At 44.2% G+C, this 22,399-nt stretch overlaps 1 protein-coding gene across 1 annotated transcript in view; it reads right to left on the reverse strand.

Moving 5' to 3' along the window:
* The window catches only part of st3gal2 (ST3 beta-galactoside alpha-2,3-sialyltransferase 2), a gene marked incomplete at both ends in the record, with an annotated part of 38,300 nt that overhangs the window by 12,080 nt on the left and 3,821 nt on the right, over positions 1–22,399 (reverse strand). The window contains 5 exons of the mRNA XM_080736851.1: positions 3,638–3,771; positions 5,674–5,733; positions 18,947–19,283; positions 20,854–21,212; positions 21,905–22,006. Coding sequence (XP_080592977.1) covers positions 3,638–3,771; positions 5,674–5,733; positions 18,947–19,283; positions 20,854–21,212; positions 21,905–22,006 — 992 coding nt within the window. The remainder of the gene's footprint in view (positions 1–3,637; positions 3,772–5,673; positions 5,734–18,946; positions 19,284–20,853; positions 21,213–21,904; positions 22,007–22,399) is intronic.

Here is a 22,399-nt window from a genome sequence, read left to right on the forward strand (position 1 = left end):
TTCCTATTTTGTCAATATTGAGGACATTATTAAGGACATTATGTTATCAATATTAAGGACATGTATGGGAATGCCCATATTTGGTAATGTCCATATATGGGTATATTTTGACATAACATAACTATCATGAAGGGGTCTCCATATATGAGTAACTGGTCCCATATACATCACTGGCCAGATGGCCAAGACTTTTAGGGCGAGGTCGCATGTCACCCTGAGGTTGCAAGTCACCCTGAGGTGTCTTACTAGTACTTGATGTTAATACTGGACAGTGTATTGATAATAACGCATTATGGGCATTTTTATGCATGCTTCTAAATAATTATACAATATTATAAGCCCATTATAATGCATTATAGGTTAGGTTTATAATGGATCATAGACATGGGCTTCATTGAAAGTGTTACCGGGATTTTCATTTGGGTTGACACGTACATTCTTTGCTTTCTGAAAGTGCGAGGCCAGTATTCAGCACCTGTCTCTTAACATACTGTATATCATCTTGTGGGTGATGTTTTTTATGTCTTCCATGTGTAAAAAGTCTAGTGCAATCTATGCAAGAGATGGGTAGTCCCATCTCTAGCATGGATCATATTTTTGGTCTATTTCGAGGTTTCTGACCATGACAGTGTATACAGTATGTCTAAAAATCCAGATATGCAGCACCATACCTGTACATAATCACTGGCCCCTGTCAAGTGTAATGTATGCTTCCCTTTCTCTTTCCTCTCATCTGTTACTGAATCCAAATGTCAACTCTACAGACTAGCAGACTTGGTCCCTGCGGACTCCTGTGTTTCGTACTGTGACGTTGACTGACGTCAAAGTCTGCAAGGTCACAAGACTGTGTGCGTGTTCATTTTGCTAATGAGACAGGACTTCAGACCTCACTTTTTTTGCAGAGGATATGACCAGTGACAAGATCTGCCACTTAGTCAAGATGAAAACCAATGTTTGTTCAAGTGACCCTGCAGATTATAACATGCACATTCCTATATCAATCTGTGCAGTGCTTGCTCCACTATCATATTAACTGTTTGTTGTTAGATTGATTAATATGCAAAAATCACGATACAGTAATTGCGACCATCAGGTCGCACTTACTATCAAAACCTCCACAAACTGTGAGTCAGTCAGTCAGTCAGTCAGTCAGTCCGTCCGTCAGTCTGTCTGTCACACCTCACACGTCACACTATTGCCCTGCTCATATCTCCGCAACCGTTGCCCCGATCCATGCCAAATTTTGCACACACACTCCTTGCCTGCCAAACTACAACCTCCAAGACCCCCGGAGCTCCAGGGACCCCCAGGTCCCTGGGGGACCCCCAGATGTAAAAAATGACCAAATGTGCAAAAATGACCAAATGACCACCCCAACGGGGCTGCTCACGGGGAATTCCCGGGGACCACCGACTCCTGGTGCTCCAGAACGGATGCAAAAGTGGTGGCGCCCCCAGTGGAGGACCCCCTCCACTGCAGCTCACATAAAATGCCGTAACTCGGGCTAGGAGTGTCCGGGAGAGCCGGGGCCGGTACCTATTTGTCCGCCAAGGCAACGCGGAGACCCCACCCCTCATTTCTCACATGGCCCTCTTCTAGCGCCACCATGAGGCCGATTCTTGCAAAACACATTTTTGGACACTGCTCCTACAGATTTTGCCCTAAAATCACACAAATCGGTACACACTATGTCTACACTCATGTCATCAACATGGATCTGTCCCATATAGCGCCACCATCAGGCCGATTTTTTCAAACACATTTTTGGACACTGCTCCTACAGATTTTGCCCTCAAATCACGCAAATCGGTACACAGTATGTCTACACTCATCTCATCAATATGGATGTCCCATATAGCGCCACCATCAGGCCGATTTTTTGAACCACATTTTTGGACACTGCTCCTACACATTTTGCCCTAAAATCACGCTGCGACCTGACGGTCGCTTATCTCCCGATTAGGGAGTCTTACTGGTATTAACTATATGATGGCAGAGCAAGCACTGGTCCGCATACTGTAGCAAGTCTTTGTACAGAGTAACACTGCAACCTAACTACCATGAATATTGTGGATATACCCTTCTATTTGATCATTTTGGGTTATCTGCCCATTTGTCAATTTGGTAAAAAGAAATTGGTTGAATAGAACTCATATTTTGGGACCATCGCTCCAATGTTCACAATGGTTTGTAATGCAGGCTGCTATCCCAGGAAGTCATGTGATCCAAGATGGCAACGGTGTGAATATGGTCAATTGGAGTGCACTGTCCCTCCTGAGAGAAGCAGTGGGAGGTTTTCTGTCTCATATGTATGCATATTTGAAAATAAAAACATCAATCGCTAGGGTCAATTCTGAAATGTGCCAATTCATGAGTTTCAAATGTAGTCCTACACCTGCTATGTTGGGGACCAACACAGGTGTTTCAATTTGTCTAATAACCCATCAATTTGTTTGCAACACCTGTTGGTGGCAGGGGTCTTTCCTCCTTCATAAAAAGCTACTGGCTGCTTCTTTCGGCTGCCTCCGATGCAGCTTTGATGGCTGACCGCTGGCTTTGGCTGATTCCCAGGTCTGCAAACAGGTGGTAGATCTTGCCACCTGCACCCCACCTCCACTGGGCAGACTTCAGTGTTCCAGCCACGGTTTTGTGCTTCAGCAGCGAGCTCGGCGTAGCGTAAACCTTGTAAGACACTGAGTCCTCCCAGGGTACTGGGTGGACTCAGTAGAGGATTAATTGTGTATCACTTACACGAGAGGATCTTCTGTGGTTGTTTATCAGACATTTCTTTCTTAGTTTTAGCATTGCTTTCTTGATATCTTTAAAATTGTAAAATCTTTTTTGCAATGAAGTTTGGGCAATCCTACTAACAAAGTCTGGCGAAGGCATTCTGGAAGCCTACATGAGTCCCCCAATATGGACTTGATGAACTCTAGAATTGGCCAGCCCTAGCTGCCCTAGACTTTCTTCAAGTGCAGGGAATTGCAGACATTTGGATTCAGCATACATCTGTCCTGCTGCCTCTCCCCTCTGCTACCTGCCTCGCTGCTCCCCATTCACAGTTTCAATCTGTTCCTCCTCTTTTCAATCTTTCTCTCACAGTACTTCTGTATGTCACTTTGAAATCACTATTCACCATTCCTGCACATCTAGCCTCCACTGACTCCACTTGAGCTTCACCCAGGGACGTGCTGGGCCCCTGATTCAGCCCGGGAAAAAAAGTTGGAGAGGCCCTCATTGCGCGCTATAGCAAGAGAGTGATCTCTCTATAGCGCTGCTGCTACTCAAAGATTTGTGACAAAGTGACAAGCCAGTGGGCCAATTACATGAGTTATATTTCGTTGTTGTCGGGTGGAAACCTTGTTTGTCCAAAACTGTTTGTTTTGTATTTATCATTTTAAAAATGATTTAAACTAGTGAAAACAGACGATCTACAAGCACACAAGGCGTTGTGTGCTTGTAGATCTGCTGTTTTCACTACTTTTGTGTGACGGCCTTGTATGATGAAGCAGGGCTTTGCGAAAAAATGTACACATTTGAAACTTGGAGATACGAGGTTTCTGCCCGACAGTGACGATCTACTTTGTTGCGTCCCTCCACCAATACATCCATTCATTCACACCACACAATGTCTCACCTCATGATATAGTTGTGTCCGTCTATGGTTGGTCCATATCCTGCTCCACGGAGGTTTCCAGAGTTCCCCACCACTGCACAACGCAGGCAACGGCCTGGATCCCACGACCCGTAGGGGGACCGGCCCGGAATCACCTGGGACAAATAAGAGCAGTGACATCATCATGACTGACAGTTATTCATGGGTTTCTACAAGGCCACTTGTTTTCTCCTTTTTTCTAATAACCACTTGTCTTGAACCCTAGTGTCCAAAAATAGCAGATCTAGAAGCTCACAAGTAGATGGGCTATTTTCGGCAAAGGTAAAGTTTATTTTTGACGGTTCAAGTGGTTAAATATCAGAAAACACAAAGTAACATGAATCCAAAATACACTGATGATTGTGCTGTCAGCCTGTGAAACGATTAAACTATGTGGAATCTCTGAAAAGGTTGTGGGGGTCCCTGCTTCATCTCTCTCTCTCAACTAAGAGGTCCTTGGCCTGAAAACGTTGAAGACCCCTGCACCTGTGTTGGTCCTCAACATGGCTGGGTTAGGACTACAAATGAAACCCATGAATACAAAGGTTCAATCTTATCTGTTGGAGAGCGACGATTAATGTACCCATCCAGACTGGAATGGGCATCTTCCTTCCTGGGCCATTGTTGAACGGTGCCAGTGTCTGTGCACCTCTCTTCCTGCCACTCTCTCACTGTCACACTTCCTCCTGTCTCTCTCAGTAATGAAACAACACCAGCAGGGAACGCAGCGCCAACCTCCCTTCAAGAATGAAACAATATCAGCGGGGGAGTGCAGTGCCAAAATGCCCTTTAAAACCCATTCAGAACGGGTACACATTATTGTGTATCATTATTCTATGCTTTAACTATTGAAAAATAGCAGATATACAAGCTCACAGCGCGGCACCGAGTGCCGTGCTGCAAGCTTGTAGATCTGCTATTTTTGAAAAATCATGGAAATTTGAATTTTGACCCGATTCTATAAGTGTCTTTTGAATCCTTCTAAGGTTTTTTGAAAAAACTATGTTTCTATGTCAGCAATCTGGCCAGCCATCGTCAAAGAAAAGGTCCTTTTCACTTAACTGGAGCTCAGTTAGTCTGTTCTTGCGAGACTATTATGTCAGTGCTTCTCAAACCTTTTCACGTGAAGGACCCCCAAAATGATATGTATTTGGCCACGGACCCCCATCTCAAAATATTTAGTTCCAGGGACCCCCCAGAAGCAAAATGTGAGTTACAAACGTTCGCTTTGAAAATGCATATATTCAAAGATTTGCACACATTTTCACGACTTTTTTCAAAAATAGCAGATCTACAAGCTCGCAGCGCGGCACTCGGTGCCGTGCTGTGAGCTTGTATATCTGCTATTTTTCACTGGTTAAAGCATTCAATAATTCTAGGCCTAAAGGGGTTAAGAACAACTGTGAAAATGTCACGACGGATGTGAACCACCGCTAAAACACTATTATAGGACATGTGATCGCCTGAGCTGCTACTCTCACCTTTCCCTCTGTCAGCCTGTCAGTAATGAAACAATGGCAGTTGGAAAAGCAATGCCAATTTCCCTTTTGAGAATTAAACAAAAATAAGTGCCAAATTCCTGTTCAGAAGGAAACTATCAGCAGGGAATGTACAGTAGTGCCAACTTCCCTTTAAGAACAAACGTGAAAATGTCATTGTGGACGTGAACTACGTCTATAAGTCTATTATAGTAAATGTGATAGCCTGACCTTTATGACACATCCTGCGCATAATAGCCCTATTGGTTCTTTATGTTATTCTACAAGGGACATAATTGATTGGTTCTGTCCTCTGGGAATTCTTCTGAGCTTTAAAGCCGGGAGATTTTTAAAAGCACATCTTTATGCAGAACCACTGTGCCATTTTAATAGAAAAAAGCCTGTCAGTAAAATAAATTAAAAGCAAATGAGGCGGGTCACACCAATGAAGATTATCTTCTCTCTTCCCTTCAGCCATCCTTCAACAGTGAGTGCATAGAAAAAGAAAGTGTTACAAATATAAAATATATATTTTCTCACCTGGAACAACCTCAGCAACACCTGCTGAATACTGTGCGGCTTGAACTGGGGCTGCAACATCTAGGAGGAGAGCGGGGAAGGGTGTGTGTGTGTGAGGCGCGGGGGGGGGGGGGGGGTGCACAGAAGGAGGCAGGGTATTGTTAGGAAAAGGTGCAGTCCCCTGCAGAGAATACATCTCACAACTCAACTTTCGGTCTGGATGATGAGAATGAGCATCCCAAATGTGCAAGTCTGTATGTGCCTGCCCTACGGCTGTACAGTATGTACAATTGTACATGCATTTGAGTCTGTATTGTGTGTGTGCGTGCGTGCGTGCGAGGCAAAAGCTATGAGTTTGACTATTAACAGGTCAGATAGGAAGAGATGAGGTCAGAAGAGATGATGACGCTCAAAAAGGTCAAAGGTGAATGAAGAAAGTGATATCTATTTTGTTATAAAAACCCTGTTATTGAACAAAAACCCAATGATTACTTTCAGAATGTATCAGAATATATAGAGCTTTAACCTTTTAACCAAAATAAATGTCACTATCACTACCTTTAAGGCAGTCAAATAATAAAGGATCAAAAGAGAGAGAAAGAGGCCAGAAGAGGACAATACTCGCTGGGAAGGTTTAATAAAAAGTTAAAAACACGTATAAAGACAGGCTGAATTCACACCAGCTAAGCCTTTACTTGCAAGTAAAAAATATTCCATTTCCAGCAACGGGTCTGGTCTGCCTGTGTTCACCTGTCATGCACCTGAGTTTATTAAGCAACATTCAGATGTGTAACAACTACATACTGGAAAGGAGTGTAAAGTGGCAGCAGAGGACAGGAATATGCTCTCCTCCTGGACAGCACAAACAGCTAGAGGAAGGGACATGAAAAGACCACAAGAGGGGTGAGAGGAGAGGCGAGAGAGTGAGACCAAAACAGAGTTAAGTGCCTTTCAGATGGGACACAGGTGCTGCGTCCCATCTGCGGGGACCGTGCCGCGGCCTCTCATCTGGAGACACAAACACAATCGCTCCGTGAGTAAACGCCGGGCGATATTACATCCTATTATATCCTAGCAGCCACTGTTGTTTTCTTCCCGCGTGCCAGCCGCCAAGCCGCCCGCCCGCGAGCGCATGCACGAACAAGCCTCACCGCCCCTAAACTTCTCCGCACGGTCAAAATAACCGCCCGCCTCTCATTGAAAATGAATTACTAGGACGCGGCACCCGCAACCCGTCCGAAAGGCGCTTTAGTGAGTGAATGAGAGAGGGAGACAGATACAGTAGAGCTCAGCTAATAGAGAGTGAGTGAGACAGATAGCGATAGATGAGAGTATGACACAGAGAGAAACACAAATTGAGTTAGAGAGACAGAGAGAGAAAGATAGGGCCCTATTTACAGTAAATGATCTAAGGACCAAAGTGCACAGTACAAGTGCATTTCGAGTGGATTCCAACTCCAGTTTCGCTAATTAAATGATGCATAATTTGGGTTCAAAGCATCTCTCCCACTCCCTTTAAGAGCCAGGTTTGCCGGCTGTGTGTATTTGCATATGTTCAAATGAAATACGCCTTCCTAAGTCCTGTAATGTGTGCTAATTTCTTTCCAGGACATCTGTGATATATTTAACATAACTTAATAATGGCACGCTCATTCTCTTTATTTAAACCACATACAGTATTAAAGCATGACATGGACAGGACATCTGTACAGCTCTGCAAACTGTACAGCAGTGTTGATTTCGTCGACTAAAACTATGACGAAAAATGTTTGTCGACTGTGTTTTTTTCACTGACGAAAACTAAATAAAAACTAAACAAAAACTAAGCTGTGGTGACTAAAACTAAGACTAAATATATTGACAATTTCGTCAACAAAATAAAAACTAGACTAAAACATTAGGGAGGGACTAGTGGAGAAGAGAGTCATTTTATGTTTGGTTGCTCTCAGGTGTTGCAGGCTGAAAATAGCCGATCTACAAGCTCACAACGCGTCGCAGATTTTCAGCACACAACCAAGTGTAAAATCAGTCATTACGATGCCATCAAGGCCTGCCAAAATGCATTTTAGTTGACTAAATCAACTGTAGATTTAGTCAACTAAAATCTTATGATATTTAGTCGACTAAAATTAGACTAAAACTTAAACTTTTCAGGTGACTAAATTATGACTAAAACTAAATGACGTTTTATTCAAAAGACTATGACTAAAACTAAATCAAAATTTGCTGTCAAAAACAACACTGCATCATAGTCCATGAGACACCCATGACACATGGTAATGTTAAGACCATAACTAACTATAATGACGTGAGCATCTACTAAACAACGATTCTCAGTCAGTGGCTGTGTCGGAGCGCCAACATGGATTTTGATGACCTACTATGTGTGTGCTTCACAGTGACAGATGAAGAAAACCAGGTCTTTGAACATATTTGATCATATTTCAAAGTCGAGCGGTCTTTGATCATAATTTCTATCAGCGACAAAGAGCAGAAATGGAAAAAGACACATTTTGACATTTTAGACACGCAGTTATGAGATTCCCCATTCTTGGCAAAACGACGACGCTGTCTGTGTGAGCCCACGTTTTCTAAATCTGGGCACAGACAAGAGCTTAAGTGTGTCAACATGCATTTCTGCTGTTGAAAAGTGGGAAATCACATCTTCTTGGAGCTTGGTTTTGACTGTAAGAGGGACAGATCTGAGCTGCAAAGAGAATGGGTGACATGGTCGGTGACAAGTGTTTTATTCACTTTCGTGTTTTTCCGTGAGCATCTGCAAACAAAAGAAAATGCCCATACTGTATGCGCACAAATGTACGCGCAGTTTGCACACGGGTAGACACGCACACATGCACATATTTCAATCAGGACACAGGTAGCGTAGCCTCTTAAAAAAAGCCCAGTTCTCTCCATCAAAAACCTTTTAGTTTTTTCTTTTGTTCGTCCTATTGTCTTCTAACACAGCAGTCTCGCTCTCTTTTACCACTGCATTCCACCCACCATTGGCCTTAATTCTGTTTTCCCAACACAGCCCCTTTCATTTTCATTTACACGCTTCCTCTCCCTCACACATGTCTAATGCCCCCCACACACTCTTATTATTCCTCTCTGTCTCTCCACCCTACCCACCTCTCCTGGATGCGTATCGTCGCTGTCCGGGGGGAATCGGGGAACCTTTGTAATCTCCATATTTCAACTTTTTATGTTCTTCTTCTCACACGTTAATGCCCCACTTCGTCATACAAGAGTGTCACAAAACAGGAGTGAAAATTGACGATCTGCACGTTCACGAACGTCTTGTAGACCGGCTATTTTCACTATTTTAAAATAGTTCGCTAGAAGGTCCTGGGTTCGATTACCGCCGGGGGACGCTGTGGGCCCTGGGGGTGTGTTCGCTCCTCTGCGTCATCAGCGCCCACACCCTAGGTGGGGTTGGCGAAAGGGCCTTTCTGTGTGGAGTTTGCATGTTCTCCCCGTGTCTCTTAGGGTAGGTACCCTCACAAAAACATGCAGTAATCCTGGTCTCTATACTGCCTCCCCCTGGAAAAGCCGGGGCACCTGATGGAGGGGGAAAGGAACTGGTTGGAATAACGTGTTCCTTTCACGCGCTACGTCCAACCAGGGAATCTCCCCCCTGTCAGGTGATAAGAAGTAGCCTGCTCACTCCTCATGCACTGAAGGAAGCATGAGCTCAGTTTGGGGCCCTCCCCAGGTTGGCAGAGGGAGTGCAAAGCCCAGGATTACAGTTTAGGCAATAGAGGGTATGCACGTCCACTGGGATCCGCCCCCCTAATCTAGACTGAGTGGCAAAACATTGAGCAGCATGGAGCATTGGAGTTTGGAAGTGCTAGTTGCAAATCACTCAACAGCCCTGCATACCACCTGTTTCTAATTTGCACATAATGCAGGAGGCAGCAGGACGTTGTGTTGTTGAAAACGAGTGCTTCCAAACTCTGACACTTGGAAAAATAAAAACCTGCACAGAATGTCTTGACAGAAAGTAGCTCATAACATGCCTATGGTGGATTTTTATGAAAAAAAACTTTGCAGATAGAAAGAGGATAATTCAAGCTTTCAGTACAGCCGCAATGCTGGTGAGTTAACTTTGTTTAATACAATCAGATAGGACTTTTCTGTTTGGATGTATGGGCTGTCAATGGCAGAAATGAGTTTTTTGCCACTCAGTAGGCGTGTTCCCACATAACTTCCTGCAACAGTGATGTCATGCGCATACCCTCTATTGGCACTGGGTGAAAAATGGGTTACAAAAAATCGTGGGATAAAAATGTAGTAAAAAAAGAAAAAAAATCAAATAATAAAAGTACAAAAGTATAAAAACTATATTTAAAAAGGAACCATACAGTACAACGTTTCCACCCGACAGCAACGATATGATCTCGCTCTCTTCACCAGTGTTGATCGGAGGTCTCTAAATCTCTCTCTCGCTCTCCTCCCCCTCTGCACTTCTCTCTCTCTCTCTCTCTCTCTCTCTCTCGCTTGCTAATGGCTGCTTCTGTTTTTGCCTCTCTTTCCATTTCCCTCTACCCTTCTCCGTCCATCTCCTCCACCTTGTCCCCCATCTCCTCCGCCTTCCCCCCCCTTCTCTCCCTGCTGCACATTCATACCTTTTCCCCCTCCTTCCGTTTCTCCTTCCCTCACAATGTCATCTTTCTCTCTCTCTCTCTTCTCTTCTTTTGCCTATACCTTTTCCATCTCCCTCTACCCTCCTCATGTTCTCTCTCTCTCTCTCTCTCTCTCTCTCTCTCTCTCTCTCTCTCTCTCTCTCTCTCTCTGCTAGATGCCAGGGCCAGGCTGGCACAGTGCATCACTGTTGTTCAGGGGCTACTAATTCTTGGCAGATGTTTTCAGTGGGCAGCGATGCCAAACGTTTTTCCCCTCTCTCAGCTGCCTTTTGCTTCCTAAATTACAGACTGCCTGCGACATATACCTTAAATTAAATATTCCATCTTTGTTCGGTTTTGAGTTGATGCATCTTTTTTGCCCCGTTTTCTGCATCCTCAGTTTGGTGATTCTAATATTAGATGTCCTTGGAATGGAGTTATTATCACCCAAATTCACAATTGATCTTGCCTTCTGGAATTGGATGGAACTTTCTCAAAAGGAGATGATCATTCAACGCTGGTTGTTCGGAGGTTATTAAGTGTATTCTACCAAAGTTTAATATTAAATATATCAGTCTTTAATGCATTTTTTGGTGTTGCTTTTGTTTAATGCTTAATTATTTTCTTTATTGAGACACCTGTAGCCTACGTACATACCGTGTTAATAGTACATGCACTGCAATCCTGTATTTGACAGTACATGCAATCCTTTTCGTTCTTTTTGAACGGCCGTTGGTTGTTTTGATAAGGAAAATGGTCTCTTGCAATGACCAATGGAAGAGACACATTGGAACATTGCTGCTAAATTCTGGCATTCAGGCGCAGCCACAACGAAGTCTGACGCCGCCATTGTGGGTAAGTTCATTGAAAATAATGTGGGCGGCTGTTTTGTCGCGCGCCGTCCGCAGCTGGTGTGTGTGCACCCCTCCAGACAACTACAAAAAGAACAATAATTCAGTAAAACATTCCTAAGCCTCTTGATACTCCGCAGCTCTTTCTCTCTCCCTTGTTTCAGCGTGCATAACTACCAAGGCCAGGCCAGGCTGGTGTTTCATTTATAGGAGAAAATAGCTTTTGGAGGTTTGATAACCCTTGTCATAACAATTAGCTCCTGATAGCAGTTATGTCTTAACTCTCGTGAATTGCTTTCTTGCCGGTTCTCTTAAACTATTTTTTTCTCATTAGATGAAACCCAGAGATTAGGTGGTGGTTGGAACCACATACAAATGAGTTAAGCCCTTTGCACACAGTTAAGCTTTTTTTCGTTTGCTGCATGAATAAAACGCATTGGATTTGGTGTGCAATGCTGTGCGGAATCGGCGCTGCGGATCCCAAAAGGAGTCATAAAAGGAGTGATGAGTTTTTTTTACCGCATGCGACAAGACGCACAAATCGAACTGGGTTCGATCGAGAAAAAAAACGCACGGCCGCAGCCACTCGTCGCACGGCTAATTCGGATCCGGTGTGCATGAGGTCGTAGAGAATCATTGTTTTCTTTTTGAAATTGTCCGTTTTATCCGTGCGGATAAACGCGCCTGTGTGCAAAGACCTTAAAGGACCTACACCATGAATTTTCACTTTTTCTATTTTAAAACCTTTTTTTGGGGTCCCACTGGCACCTTCTATCCTCACAAAGTCCTATTTCTGTACATTGTGTCTTTCTCTGGTTTTGGGAAGACAGAGATGAAAAGCTTTCCACGGGTTCTCAGAACAGTGCTGTTCTGAGAGTTGACGCATGTGACGTCACACGCGTTTCCCGGTTTTTTTTCAGAGTCAAAAAAAAAAAAAAATCAAAAAAAAAATTTTTTTTAAACTTTTTTTTCAAAACTTTTTTTTTTTTTCAAAAACTGTCAAAAAGTCAAAAACATTTTTTTTCAAAAAAAAATTTTTTTCAATTTTTTTTTTCAAAACTTTTTTTTTTTTCAAAACTTTTTTTTTCAAAAACTTTTTTTCAAAAAACTTTTTTTTTCAAAAACTTTTTCAAAAAACTTTTTTTTCAAAAAACTTTAAAACTTTTTTTTTTTTCAAAACACTTATTCAAAAAACTTTTTTTTTCAAAAACTTTTTTTCAAAAAACTTTTTTTTTCAAAAACTTTTTCAAAAAACTTTTTTTTCAAAAAACTTTAAAACTTTTTTTTTTTTCAAAACACTTATTCAAAAAACTTTTTTTTTCAAAAACTTTTTTTCAAAAAACTTTTTTTTCAAAAAACTTTTTTTTTTTCTGGAAAAACCCCACTAGATGCGCCCCTGAGCAAACAGAGGCCGTTTTGGTATTGCAGCTGGAGAGCCTCATTATAGTAGAGCTAGAACAAACAAAAAGAATGGTCAGAGTGTTTGTTGAGGGTTAAAACCTGTCTAAGACTCAATTTTGAGCATATATTTATACAAAAAATATAGTTTTAAAAGCATGGTGTAGGCCCTTTAAAGGTGTCAAGTGCTGGTGGACGATTCATCCCTTCTCGTTCCTTACTCTTTCCTTCGTTCCCCTTTCATCTCGCCCTTCCATCCCTTCTTCCAACAATACCTTTTTTCTTATCATCCGACCCACACCACTGCCCAGGTGCTTGCTCAGCATCCCATTCTACGAGAATCATGATGAGAAAGGCCTATTACCTTCAGTATGAACAGGCCAGCGGCGTCAGTTCAGAAAAAAGCTAAGGTATGGCAACATGACTGGTGTCTTGCACGCGCGCGAAGACACCAGTCATGTTGCCATACCTTTTAGCAACAGACATGATACATTTATTTTAAGAAGTACATTCTATTTTTCCCCCCGCTTGGCATGAAATAGTAAACGTGCAGCAATTAACGATAATGAATTGCACCTGTGCAGCTGACCTGCGGAACCTGGGAATATACCATTGTGTCAAGATGGGGAGAATAAAAGTGTGGAGAATATAATTATAATACCTTGTTAAAGTGACCATTTTGTAAAATTTTGTATTTGTAGTTATTTTAATGTAATTTAACAACATGACCAGCACAGATAGACAAAGAGACATTCATGGATTTATATATTTAAAAGTAACTTTTATTCTCCCCCCTGGACGTGGACCCAGGGTATGGCAGCTGCATACCCCTGCCATTAGGGGTGGGCGATATGGAAAAATACAACATCACAATATTTTCTCAAGCTGTATCACGATGCACGATTTTATCACGATTCTTTTTCACGTTGGTTTTTATGTTATTTTTAAAGTTACTTAACTCTTTGCGTGCCAGCGCCCTCTAGGGGCCAAAGAATGCCAGCGCATCTCTCATAGGCGAGCGCTTTAGCTTCCAGGACTTCAGCTTCCAGGACCTGACGTGCTCACGTTGATGCACGGCATGGAAATGTCCCGGATGAAGATGCTAACAGAATGGCTATTCCCATTTTGTCATCTAAAAGATCATTTTTGGGCGATTTCGCCGTAAATAAACCTCGCGCCGCTTTCCTAAAACACAAAAAAGAGATATAAGCCTTTAAAGATGCGGTCTTCCATTGGATTAGGCGGAGATTGGCGATTGCGTTCGCAAATTACGGCCGGCCGGGACGTTGTTAGCTTTCGGCTAGTATCTACAAAAAACAAGCCAGGCTTCAGAAGGCCTCCTATCATTTTATTCATTTAATTAAATAAAGCCGAACTACTTCGGGATCGGCACACTCGTGTACTCATCGGAAGCGGCGCCGAACATCGGGTGAACATTGGGGAGCTCAAAAATGTATTTTAAACCATTTTTAATGGAATATATCGTCGGACAGAGTAGAACGGCTAGCTGGCTAGCGGCTAGCGAGCCAGGACCACCCACGACTCTACAAGCAGCTCGGGGTAAGTGAATTAATAAAAAAAAGATTGTATTGGATTGAAATAAAGCCGAACTAGTTCGGGATCGGCACCAGATGAGTTAACAAAAACTAGTCTCTCAAGGTTCCTTTTTGGAGGTCTAAATTGAACAATTTACAAGTATGTAACTCTGACAGTATACAAATGAAACCAAATTGACCCGTAAGTGGAGACCTTGACATTTTAAAGTTTGAGAACTACTGATTTAGACCAAAATGCAGGTTTAAATTGAATTCTGCAATGAATATCTGTATTAACGATTAAACACGATTGTTTTCTTCTTCAATTGTATCACGATATATTGGATACCTCTGAAAAGGCATATCGTGGAGACATTGTATCGTGGAGACATTGTATCGTCTCAACGATAATTATCACCATATCGCCCACCCCTACAGTACCTGCCATACCCAATTGACGCCCCCGGAACAGGCTACACACAGGCAGTGGGTGGGGCTGTGGAGGTGACAGCCCCTGATATGATCACCACATCCACCAGGGCTAAGCAGAAACGAGGAACAAGGAGAACGCTGACTCTGTGGCTTTTCAGGGATCAGTATTATTTATTCTGCTTTCTTCATACCTTTACCCCGTTCACTCTCCTTTGTTCCTCCTCCATCTCTTCTTCATACCTTTACCCCGTTCACTCTCCTTTGTTCCTCCTCCATCTCTTCTTCATACCTTTACCCCGTTCACTCTCCTTTGTTCCTCCTCCATCTCTTCTTCATACCTTTACCCCCGTTCACTCTCCTTTGTTCCTCCTCCATCTCTTCTTCATACCTTTACCCCCGTTCACTCTCCTTTGTTCCTCCTCCATCTCTTCTTCATACCTTTACCCCGTTCACTCTCCTTTGTTCCTCCTCCATCTCTTCTTCATACCTTTACCCCCGTTCACTCTCCTTTGTTCCTCCTCCATCTCTTCTTCATACCTTTACCCCGTTCACTCTCCTTTGTTCCTCCTCCATCTCTTCTTCATACCTTTACCCCGTTCACTCTCCTTTGTTCCTCCTCCATCTCTTCTTCATACCTTTACCCCCGTTCACTCTCCTTTGTTCCTCCTCCATCTCTTCCCCTCCGTCCTGTCGCTTCCTTCCCACTTGACCGTTGGTTCCCGTTCTCTTCCCTCTTGCTTCCTTGCTCTCCTCCCTTCGGTGTTGTTTTTGACAACACATTTTGATTTAGTTTTAGTCATATAGTCTTTTGAATAAAATGTATTTTAGTTTTAGTCATAATAATTTAGTCACCCGAACAGTTTTAGTTTTAGTCTAATTTTAGTCGACTAAATATCATAAGATGTATTTTGGCAGGCCTTGATGGCATCGTAATGACTGATTTTACACTTGGTTGCATGCTGAAAATAGCCAATCTACAGTAGATCTGCTATTTTCAGCGTGCAATACCTGAGAGCAAACAAACATAAAATGACTGTCTTCTCCACTAGTCCCTCCCTAACGTTTTAGTCTAGTTTTTATTTTGTTGACAAAATTGACAATATATTTAGTCTTAGTTTTAGTCATTATAGTTTAGTTTTTATTTCGTTTTCGTCAGTGAAATAAACGTAGTCGACAAACATTTTTCGTCATAGTTTTAGTCGATGAAATCAACACTGCCTCCCTTTAAACACAACCCTACATTTAGACCCCGGGGGTCTAAACCTTTTTCCTCTACACCAAATGTCCCTGGCGAAAATAACTGATCTACAAGCTAGCTCATGCGTCGCAACGTGATATGTTGTAAGCTTGTACATCTTAATTCTTTTTCGAATGTTGAACGTATTTTTGACGAATGTTCGCCTAATATGACATGTCCAGAATAGGAATTCTAGGTTTCACGTGGTTATTATGCCCTATACACTTTGTCAAACGGCGAATAGGAAAAAATAGCAGATCTACAAACTCACAACGCGTCACAATGCGACGCGTTGTGAGTGGGAGCGTTTGTTCGACGTTCCATTTGTTTGACGCGGGTGAATGTTAACCTGGTGAAATGCTAACCTGCTGACACTGGTGAATGCTAACCTGGTGAATGTTAACCACTATGCCCAAAACCTAACCCAAACCCTAACCCTAACCTCAGTAAAACTATGCCTAAAACTAACCCTAAAACCTAACCCTAAACCTAACCCTCAGTCGAAATAATGACACGTAGAAATAGCGAAAATTGCCCGTTGTGAGCTAGTTGATCAGTTATTTTGGAAATGTTTTTTACAAAATAATGTCAAGCCCAAAATTAGCGATGTCAGGGTTTAAGCTGTTAACTACTGTCCAGCTCATTCCGTTCCCTCCCTGACTCTCCTTTCCTTCCATCTCTCCTGTCCCCATTCTCATCCTCTTTGTAAACCTCCTGTCCATTATTTCTATTCTTCTGCCTCCCTTTCAGTCTCCGTCCTCCCATCCATGCATCATCTCACCTCACCTCTCCCTCCTTGCAGTGTGACCTAATGGCTTGGCAGCTGCTGGTCTGTGTTAGCACTTTTTCTACCATTACGGAGCTGGACATTGGCTTCAGTGCTGGAAAGAAGTCCAGGCCGCAGCCGCTCAAGGACAAGAACTATAGAACAGTGGTCACAGCACTCAGCACATGCATATAGGCTAAACAAGCACGCACTCACACACCCACAAGCACACGGTGTACTGTGTGTGTACGATGCACACAGGGACGTGCAGAGAATGTTAGAGAGGCAGGGGCTGAAATGTCTAAAAGGGCCTTTTGGTGAAAATATCGAAAATAGCAGACCTCCAAGCTCGCAACGCGTCGCGCTGAGCTTGGAGGTCGGCTCAAGCCCCCTTTGATGTCTATGTGTGCACGTGCCTGGATGCACACATACTGTATTCTCAGATTCATTCACAGGCATACAGTACAAGAGTGTATGAAACCATTTAGTGCACAAACACTGTGTTGCTCATGAATGAATGAATGCTACAAGAAACACACACACACACACACACACACACACACACACACACACACACACACACACACACACACACACACACACACACACAGTCACACACACACACACACACACACACACACACACGCACACACACACACACACACACACACACACACACACACACACACACACACACACACAGAGTACTTTAATTAAGTGCTCTCTCTCTCTCTCTCTCTTTGATGACATGTTCAATTTGGCTTCTCAGGCCATACGCAAGCAACATAAGCTTAGAAAACGCCCAGCAGCCCACTCTGCAAAATCCACCAGGAATACATACTGTAAATACAGAAACGCCGTGGTACAGTATGTGACTGGAGGAATACATACTGTAAATACAGAAACGCCGTGGTACAGTATGTGACTGGAGGAATACATACTGTAAATACAGAAATGCTGTGGTACAGTATGTGACTGGAGGAATACATACTGTAAATACAGAAACGCCGTGGTACAGTATGTGACTGGAGGAATACATACTGTAAATACAGAAATGCCGTGGTACAGTATGTGACTGGGATACAGATGATAATGTACACAAAGGATTAGGCAGATCAGGGATGACATTGGGAAAGATGTGGAGGGTTGGGAGATTAAGTTAGTGTGTGTCAAAACTTTAACGTTCATGTTCACAAAAACAACGTTCACCGTGCCTAAAGTCTAGTATAGTAGTAACAACAACAACAGCAGCAACAACACCTACTACTGCTACTACTCGGTTGAGCCTGCAGTACCACTGCGGTTCAAAAATTCACCACTCCTGAGTGAAATGTCTGGGGCTAAGTCTGGTACAACGCACATGTCCTGGACCTGGTGAGAGCAGGAGTGGACATGGTGAGACATACCGGTAGGAGGGGCCCGGACAGGAGTAAATCCACAGAGCCTAGACCTTCCAAGCGCCAGACTTCTTTCCCTAGTCTTGGCAGAGTAGTTCTAGAGTGGTGGAGTGAATGGTCCTGTCTTTCCCTAGTGGGACTGATCGTGGGTAGCTACTGGGACGTAAGTCGGGACTTGATAAACCCCGGCTGGGTCACCCAGGTGAGGGGTATGATGTTTGCGAGACCCGAAACCCCGATGAGCTTGGGCTACATCACTGAGGATACGTCCCAGGTGCATCCATGCGATGTTTTCTTTTTCCGCTACTACTGAATTTCAACGTTGCAATTTCATGTAGTGTCAGTGATGAAGATTAAAGTAATAATATAATATTAACATAATAATAATTAGCAATTTATTGTGAGTTAGTGGTAGCTCTTTCATGCGATAGAGGTCTATGTATTGTGAATAGGATTGACACCCACGGTATCACATTTTTTACAGTAGGCTTTGCACACAGGCCCGTTGCATTTTTTCCGTTTTCTGCATGATTAAAACGCATTGGATTTGGTGTGCAATGTAGCGCGGAATCCTCACTGCGGATCCGAAAAGGAGTCATAAAACTAAGTAGTGAATGAGTTTTTACCGCATGCAAAAAGACGCACAAATCGAACTGGGTTCGATGGTGGGAAAAAAACGCAATGCCGCAGCCACTTGCCGCACGGCAAATTCAGAGCAGGTGTGCATGAGGTCATAGAGAATCATTGGTTTCTTTAAACAAAGTTAAATCGTCAGTTTTTTCTGTGCGAAAAATCGTGCCTGTCTGCAAAGCCCTTAAGACTCAGACTCAGATCACTACTTGTTACTTGGTATGTGATGGCTAAATTATGTCATCATATTCAGTGAAATAATATTCTTCACGTTTCATTCTTTGCATTGGTTTAAAGTATGTACCCTTGGGTGAACACTTTTAATGTCTTAATATACTGTTTTTGCCGTAAGTGTACACATTGTTAGTTAAAGGGAACTCCCATTCACATGTAAATAGAAAACCTATGATTGGGGTTACTTACCACCCACCAGTAGTAGACATCGGAGGGCAGTTGAATGTTGTCCCTGGTCCAGACAGGGGAGATATCTGGGTCGTAGCTCTCGTCAAACCACTCCGAAACCCCGGGGTCTCCGACACAGCGAGGGCAGGCACACGTCTTCTGCTGGGGGCTCTCGGGCACGGACAGCCGGTGGGCGCCCGCGTAGCTGGGCACCAGCTTCACCCGCCTCGACTCCTCCCACCCGGGGGGCTCCAGGTAGTTGAACCCGACGCCCCCGCGGAGCGAGACGGAGAAGAAGAGCGAGGTGAGGAAGACGAGCGCCAGCGAGCCTAGGAGGACCCAGACTCTCAGGGAGCACCTAGATAGATAGATAGATAGATAGATAGATAGATACCTTTATTATCCTAAGGGGGGAAATCAGTCGCCTGGAGGCAGCACAGCAGTTTAACCCATTTAGGCCTGAACACATTATGACGCAATATTTTATGCTTTAAATATAAAAAAATAGCAGATATACAAGCTCACAGCGCGGCACCGAATGCCGCGCTGCGAGCTTGTAGATCTGCTATTTTTGAAAAAACGTGAAAATTCGAATTTTGACCCGATTCTATAAATGTCTTTTGAATCCTTCTAAGATTTTTTGAAAAAAACTATGTTTCTATTGTCAGCAATCTGGCCAGCCATCGTCAAAGAAAAGGTCCTTTTCACTTAACTGGAGCTCAGTTAGTCTGTTCTTGAGAGACTATTATGTCAGTGGTGCTCAAACCTTTTCATGTGAAGGACCCCCAGAATGGTATTTATTTGGCCACGGACCCCCATTTCAAAATATCTAGTTCCAGGGACCACCCAGAAGCAAAATTTGAGTTACAAACGTTCGCTTTGAAAATACATATATATTCAAAGATTTGCACACATTTTCACGACTTTTTCAAAAATAGCAGATCTACAAGCTCGCAGCGCGGCACTCGGTGCCACGCTGTGAGCTTGTATATCTGCTATTTTTCACTGGTTAAAGCATTCAATAATTCTAGGCCTAAATGGTTTAAGGATATTTACAAAGTTACAGAAAAGTATGAAAAGAAAACAATTGTACAGTAAAAGAGCAAGTATACACCAAAAAAGGGAACAAAGAATATATATACAAAAAGTGACAAAAACTGTCAACGCTCATAAGTGTAACAGCCATACTTGAATAAGCAAATAGCAATACTTAATCACAACTTATCAATACAGTGCCAAACTAAAGTGTCCATAACAGTCAATGCTAGTCAGTGCTACAAGTATCTCACCACCATGTCAAACACATGCAAAATACTCAATACTACTAACACAACCTAATAGTGCAGAGCCAAACCAAAAGTGTCCACTGGTCAGTGCAAGAAGAACTAAAAGAAAAACAAGAAAGGGTGACACAGCAAGACGCACATGAGAACCCTCCCTGGAAAGGTCCTTAGAGCAGGGGTCTTCAACAGGGCGTCCGGGACCCCTAGGGGGTCCTCAGAGTTACTATAGGGGGTTCTCTAAAACTGAGTGATGGAACCTTTTTTCCCCTTTTTTATATTAACCACTTGAACTCTAGTGTCCATATTCTGAGAACCTTTGCCAAAAATAGCCTCGCAGTTCAGCAAAGAGGTTTGGTGTAGAGGGGAAAAAGAGCAGACTAAGTACAGAGTGAAAGGTCAAGTTTATTAAGTATTGACCGTTCAAGTGGTTAAATATCTGAAAACACAAATTGACATGAATCCAAAATACACTGATCTTGTGCTGTCAAACTATGAAACTATATGGAATCTATAAAAAAGTTGTGGGGGTCCCTGCTTCATCTCTCTCTCAACTAAGGAGTCCTTGGCCTGAAAACATTGAAGACCCCTGCCTTAGAGGTCAGAGTCAGTACAACTATAGTTCCCAGTTAAATAAGGTTACAGTACCTCACTCCCCCGCCTCTCTCAGATCCTCTCTCTCCTCCCGTGCCGCCGCCGCCGCCGCCGCCGCCTCCTCCGGCCGCCCCGGCCGCCGCCGCTCCGCTCAGCCAGGGCCGGAGCTCCGAGAGCCGGCCGGCTGCCTTGGATGGCCCCCAGCCCCCCCACCACCAGGCCCAGCGTCTGTCCCGGTGCAGGGTGGAGGAAGGGATGCGGCCCCCCCATGGCCATGCCCCGACGCCTGGGCCTGCCACTGTCCCAAGCCCACCACCCCCCCTGCCTCCCCTCCCGCCTCCCTCCCCGCGCAGCGACCACACGGGGCTGGTCAGTGTCTTCCGGGAAGGAAGGAACCCCCCCTCCTCCTCCTCCTGACTAGCAAGCACACTGCCGGGTCACTGTCTGGGATCCCCCCCGGGCGCTCCTCCTCTGACTGCGTAAGCCGACACAAGTGATCGTAGTTTACGGGAACGCGGGAGACGACGCGTCACAACCGATCCGTCTCACATTCAGACTGTGTGCTCGCCGTCGCCGCTCCCACACACTCTGTCTGTCTGTCAGTCTGTCTGCCTCCCCGTGGATGCTTCTCTCCTTCGATCGATTCACTGCTCCAACTCCTATTCTCCCTCTCTCCGTTCCTCCTACACAGCTTTGTGGCCGTCTCGCATGCAAAACGCATGGGACAGTACGCACACGCACGCACACGCACGCACGCACACAGGCACACACACACAGACACACGCGCGCACGCACACACACACACACGCACGCACGCACACACACTCAGCTGTTGTCTTGAACGTTTAGGAAATATCTGCTGTCCTCAGTTCAGTGATGATCCCTCGCAGCTCCACGCTCGTTCTGTCTTTCCTTTCTTCCCATTTTCCTCCTCTTCAATCCTTTCTGACTTTCCTCTCTCTCTTTTTTGGTCCGTCTGTCTTTTTGCCCCCCACCCCCTCCTCCCCTATCTCTCCGCGTTGGGAACACTGTCCATCTTCCGCGGATCTCGCCTTGCGCAGCAGCAGCGAGTTAGTTTGTTTCCGCGGCTCCCGTTCCGACTAACTGTTCGCTCCTCCAGCTCTGCGGTGGAGTCTCTCCGTGCCGAGTCTCTCTGTCTCTCTGTTGCTCTGCTGAGGCGACGACGGAGCCAGAGGAAGCGTGCAGACTAGCAGAGAGCAGGAGCAGGAGAGGGGGAAGGAGGGAGGTGGGGGAGGCGTACAGGAGGGGAGGTGGTCTGGCAAGATGAGAGGTGTTCCATCACTTCTCGAGAAAAGAACGCCTCTGGCTCTTTCTCTTCTCTTTGGGCTCTCTCTCTCTCGGTCTCCGCGTTCCTTTTTCTTTCCTTGTCTCCTCCGGCCTCTGTTCTTCTCGCTACTAGTTTCCACTCTGGTTTTCAAAAGTCTTCTTAATAGTACATTTTTTTTTCTTCCCCCTTTCTGCCTCTCAGGGTCTTCTCTCCCTGTCAAGTGTTTCTAACCTCCTGTCTTGGTTCTTTCAGTCCATTCTCTGTCTGTTTTTGCCTGTTTCAAAGGCTACTTCGTGAGCCGTGGTCCAAAGC

This window comes from Nannobrachium achirus, assembly GCF_963921795.1.
Source record: "Nannobrachium achirus genome assembly, chromosome: 11".
NCBI classification, from domain to species: domain Eukaryota; kingdom Metazoa; phylum Chordata; class Actinopteri; order Myctophiformes; family Myctophidae; genus Nannobrachium; species Nannobrachium achirus.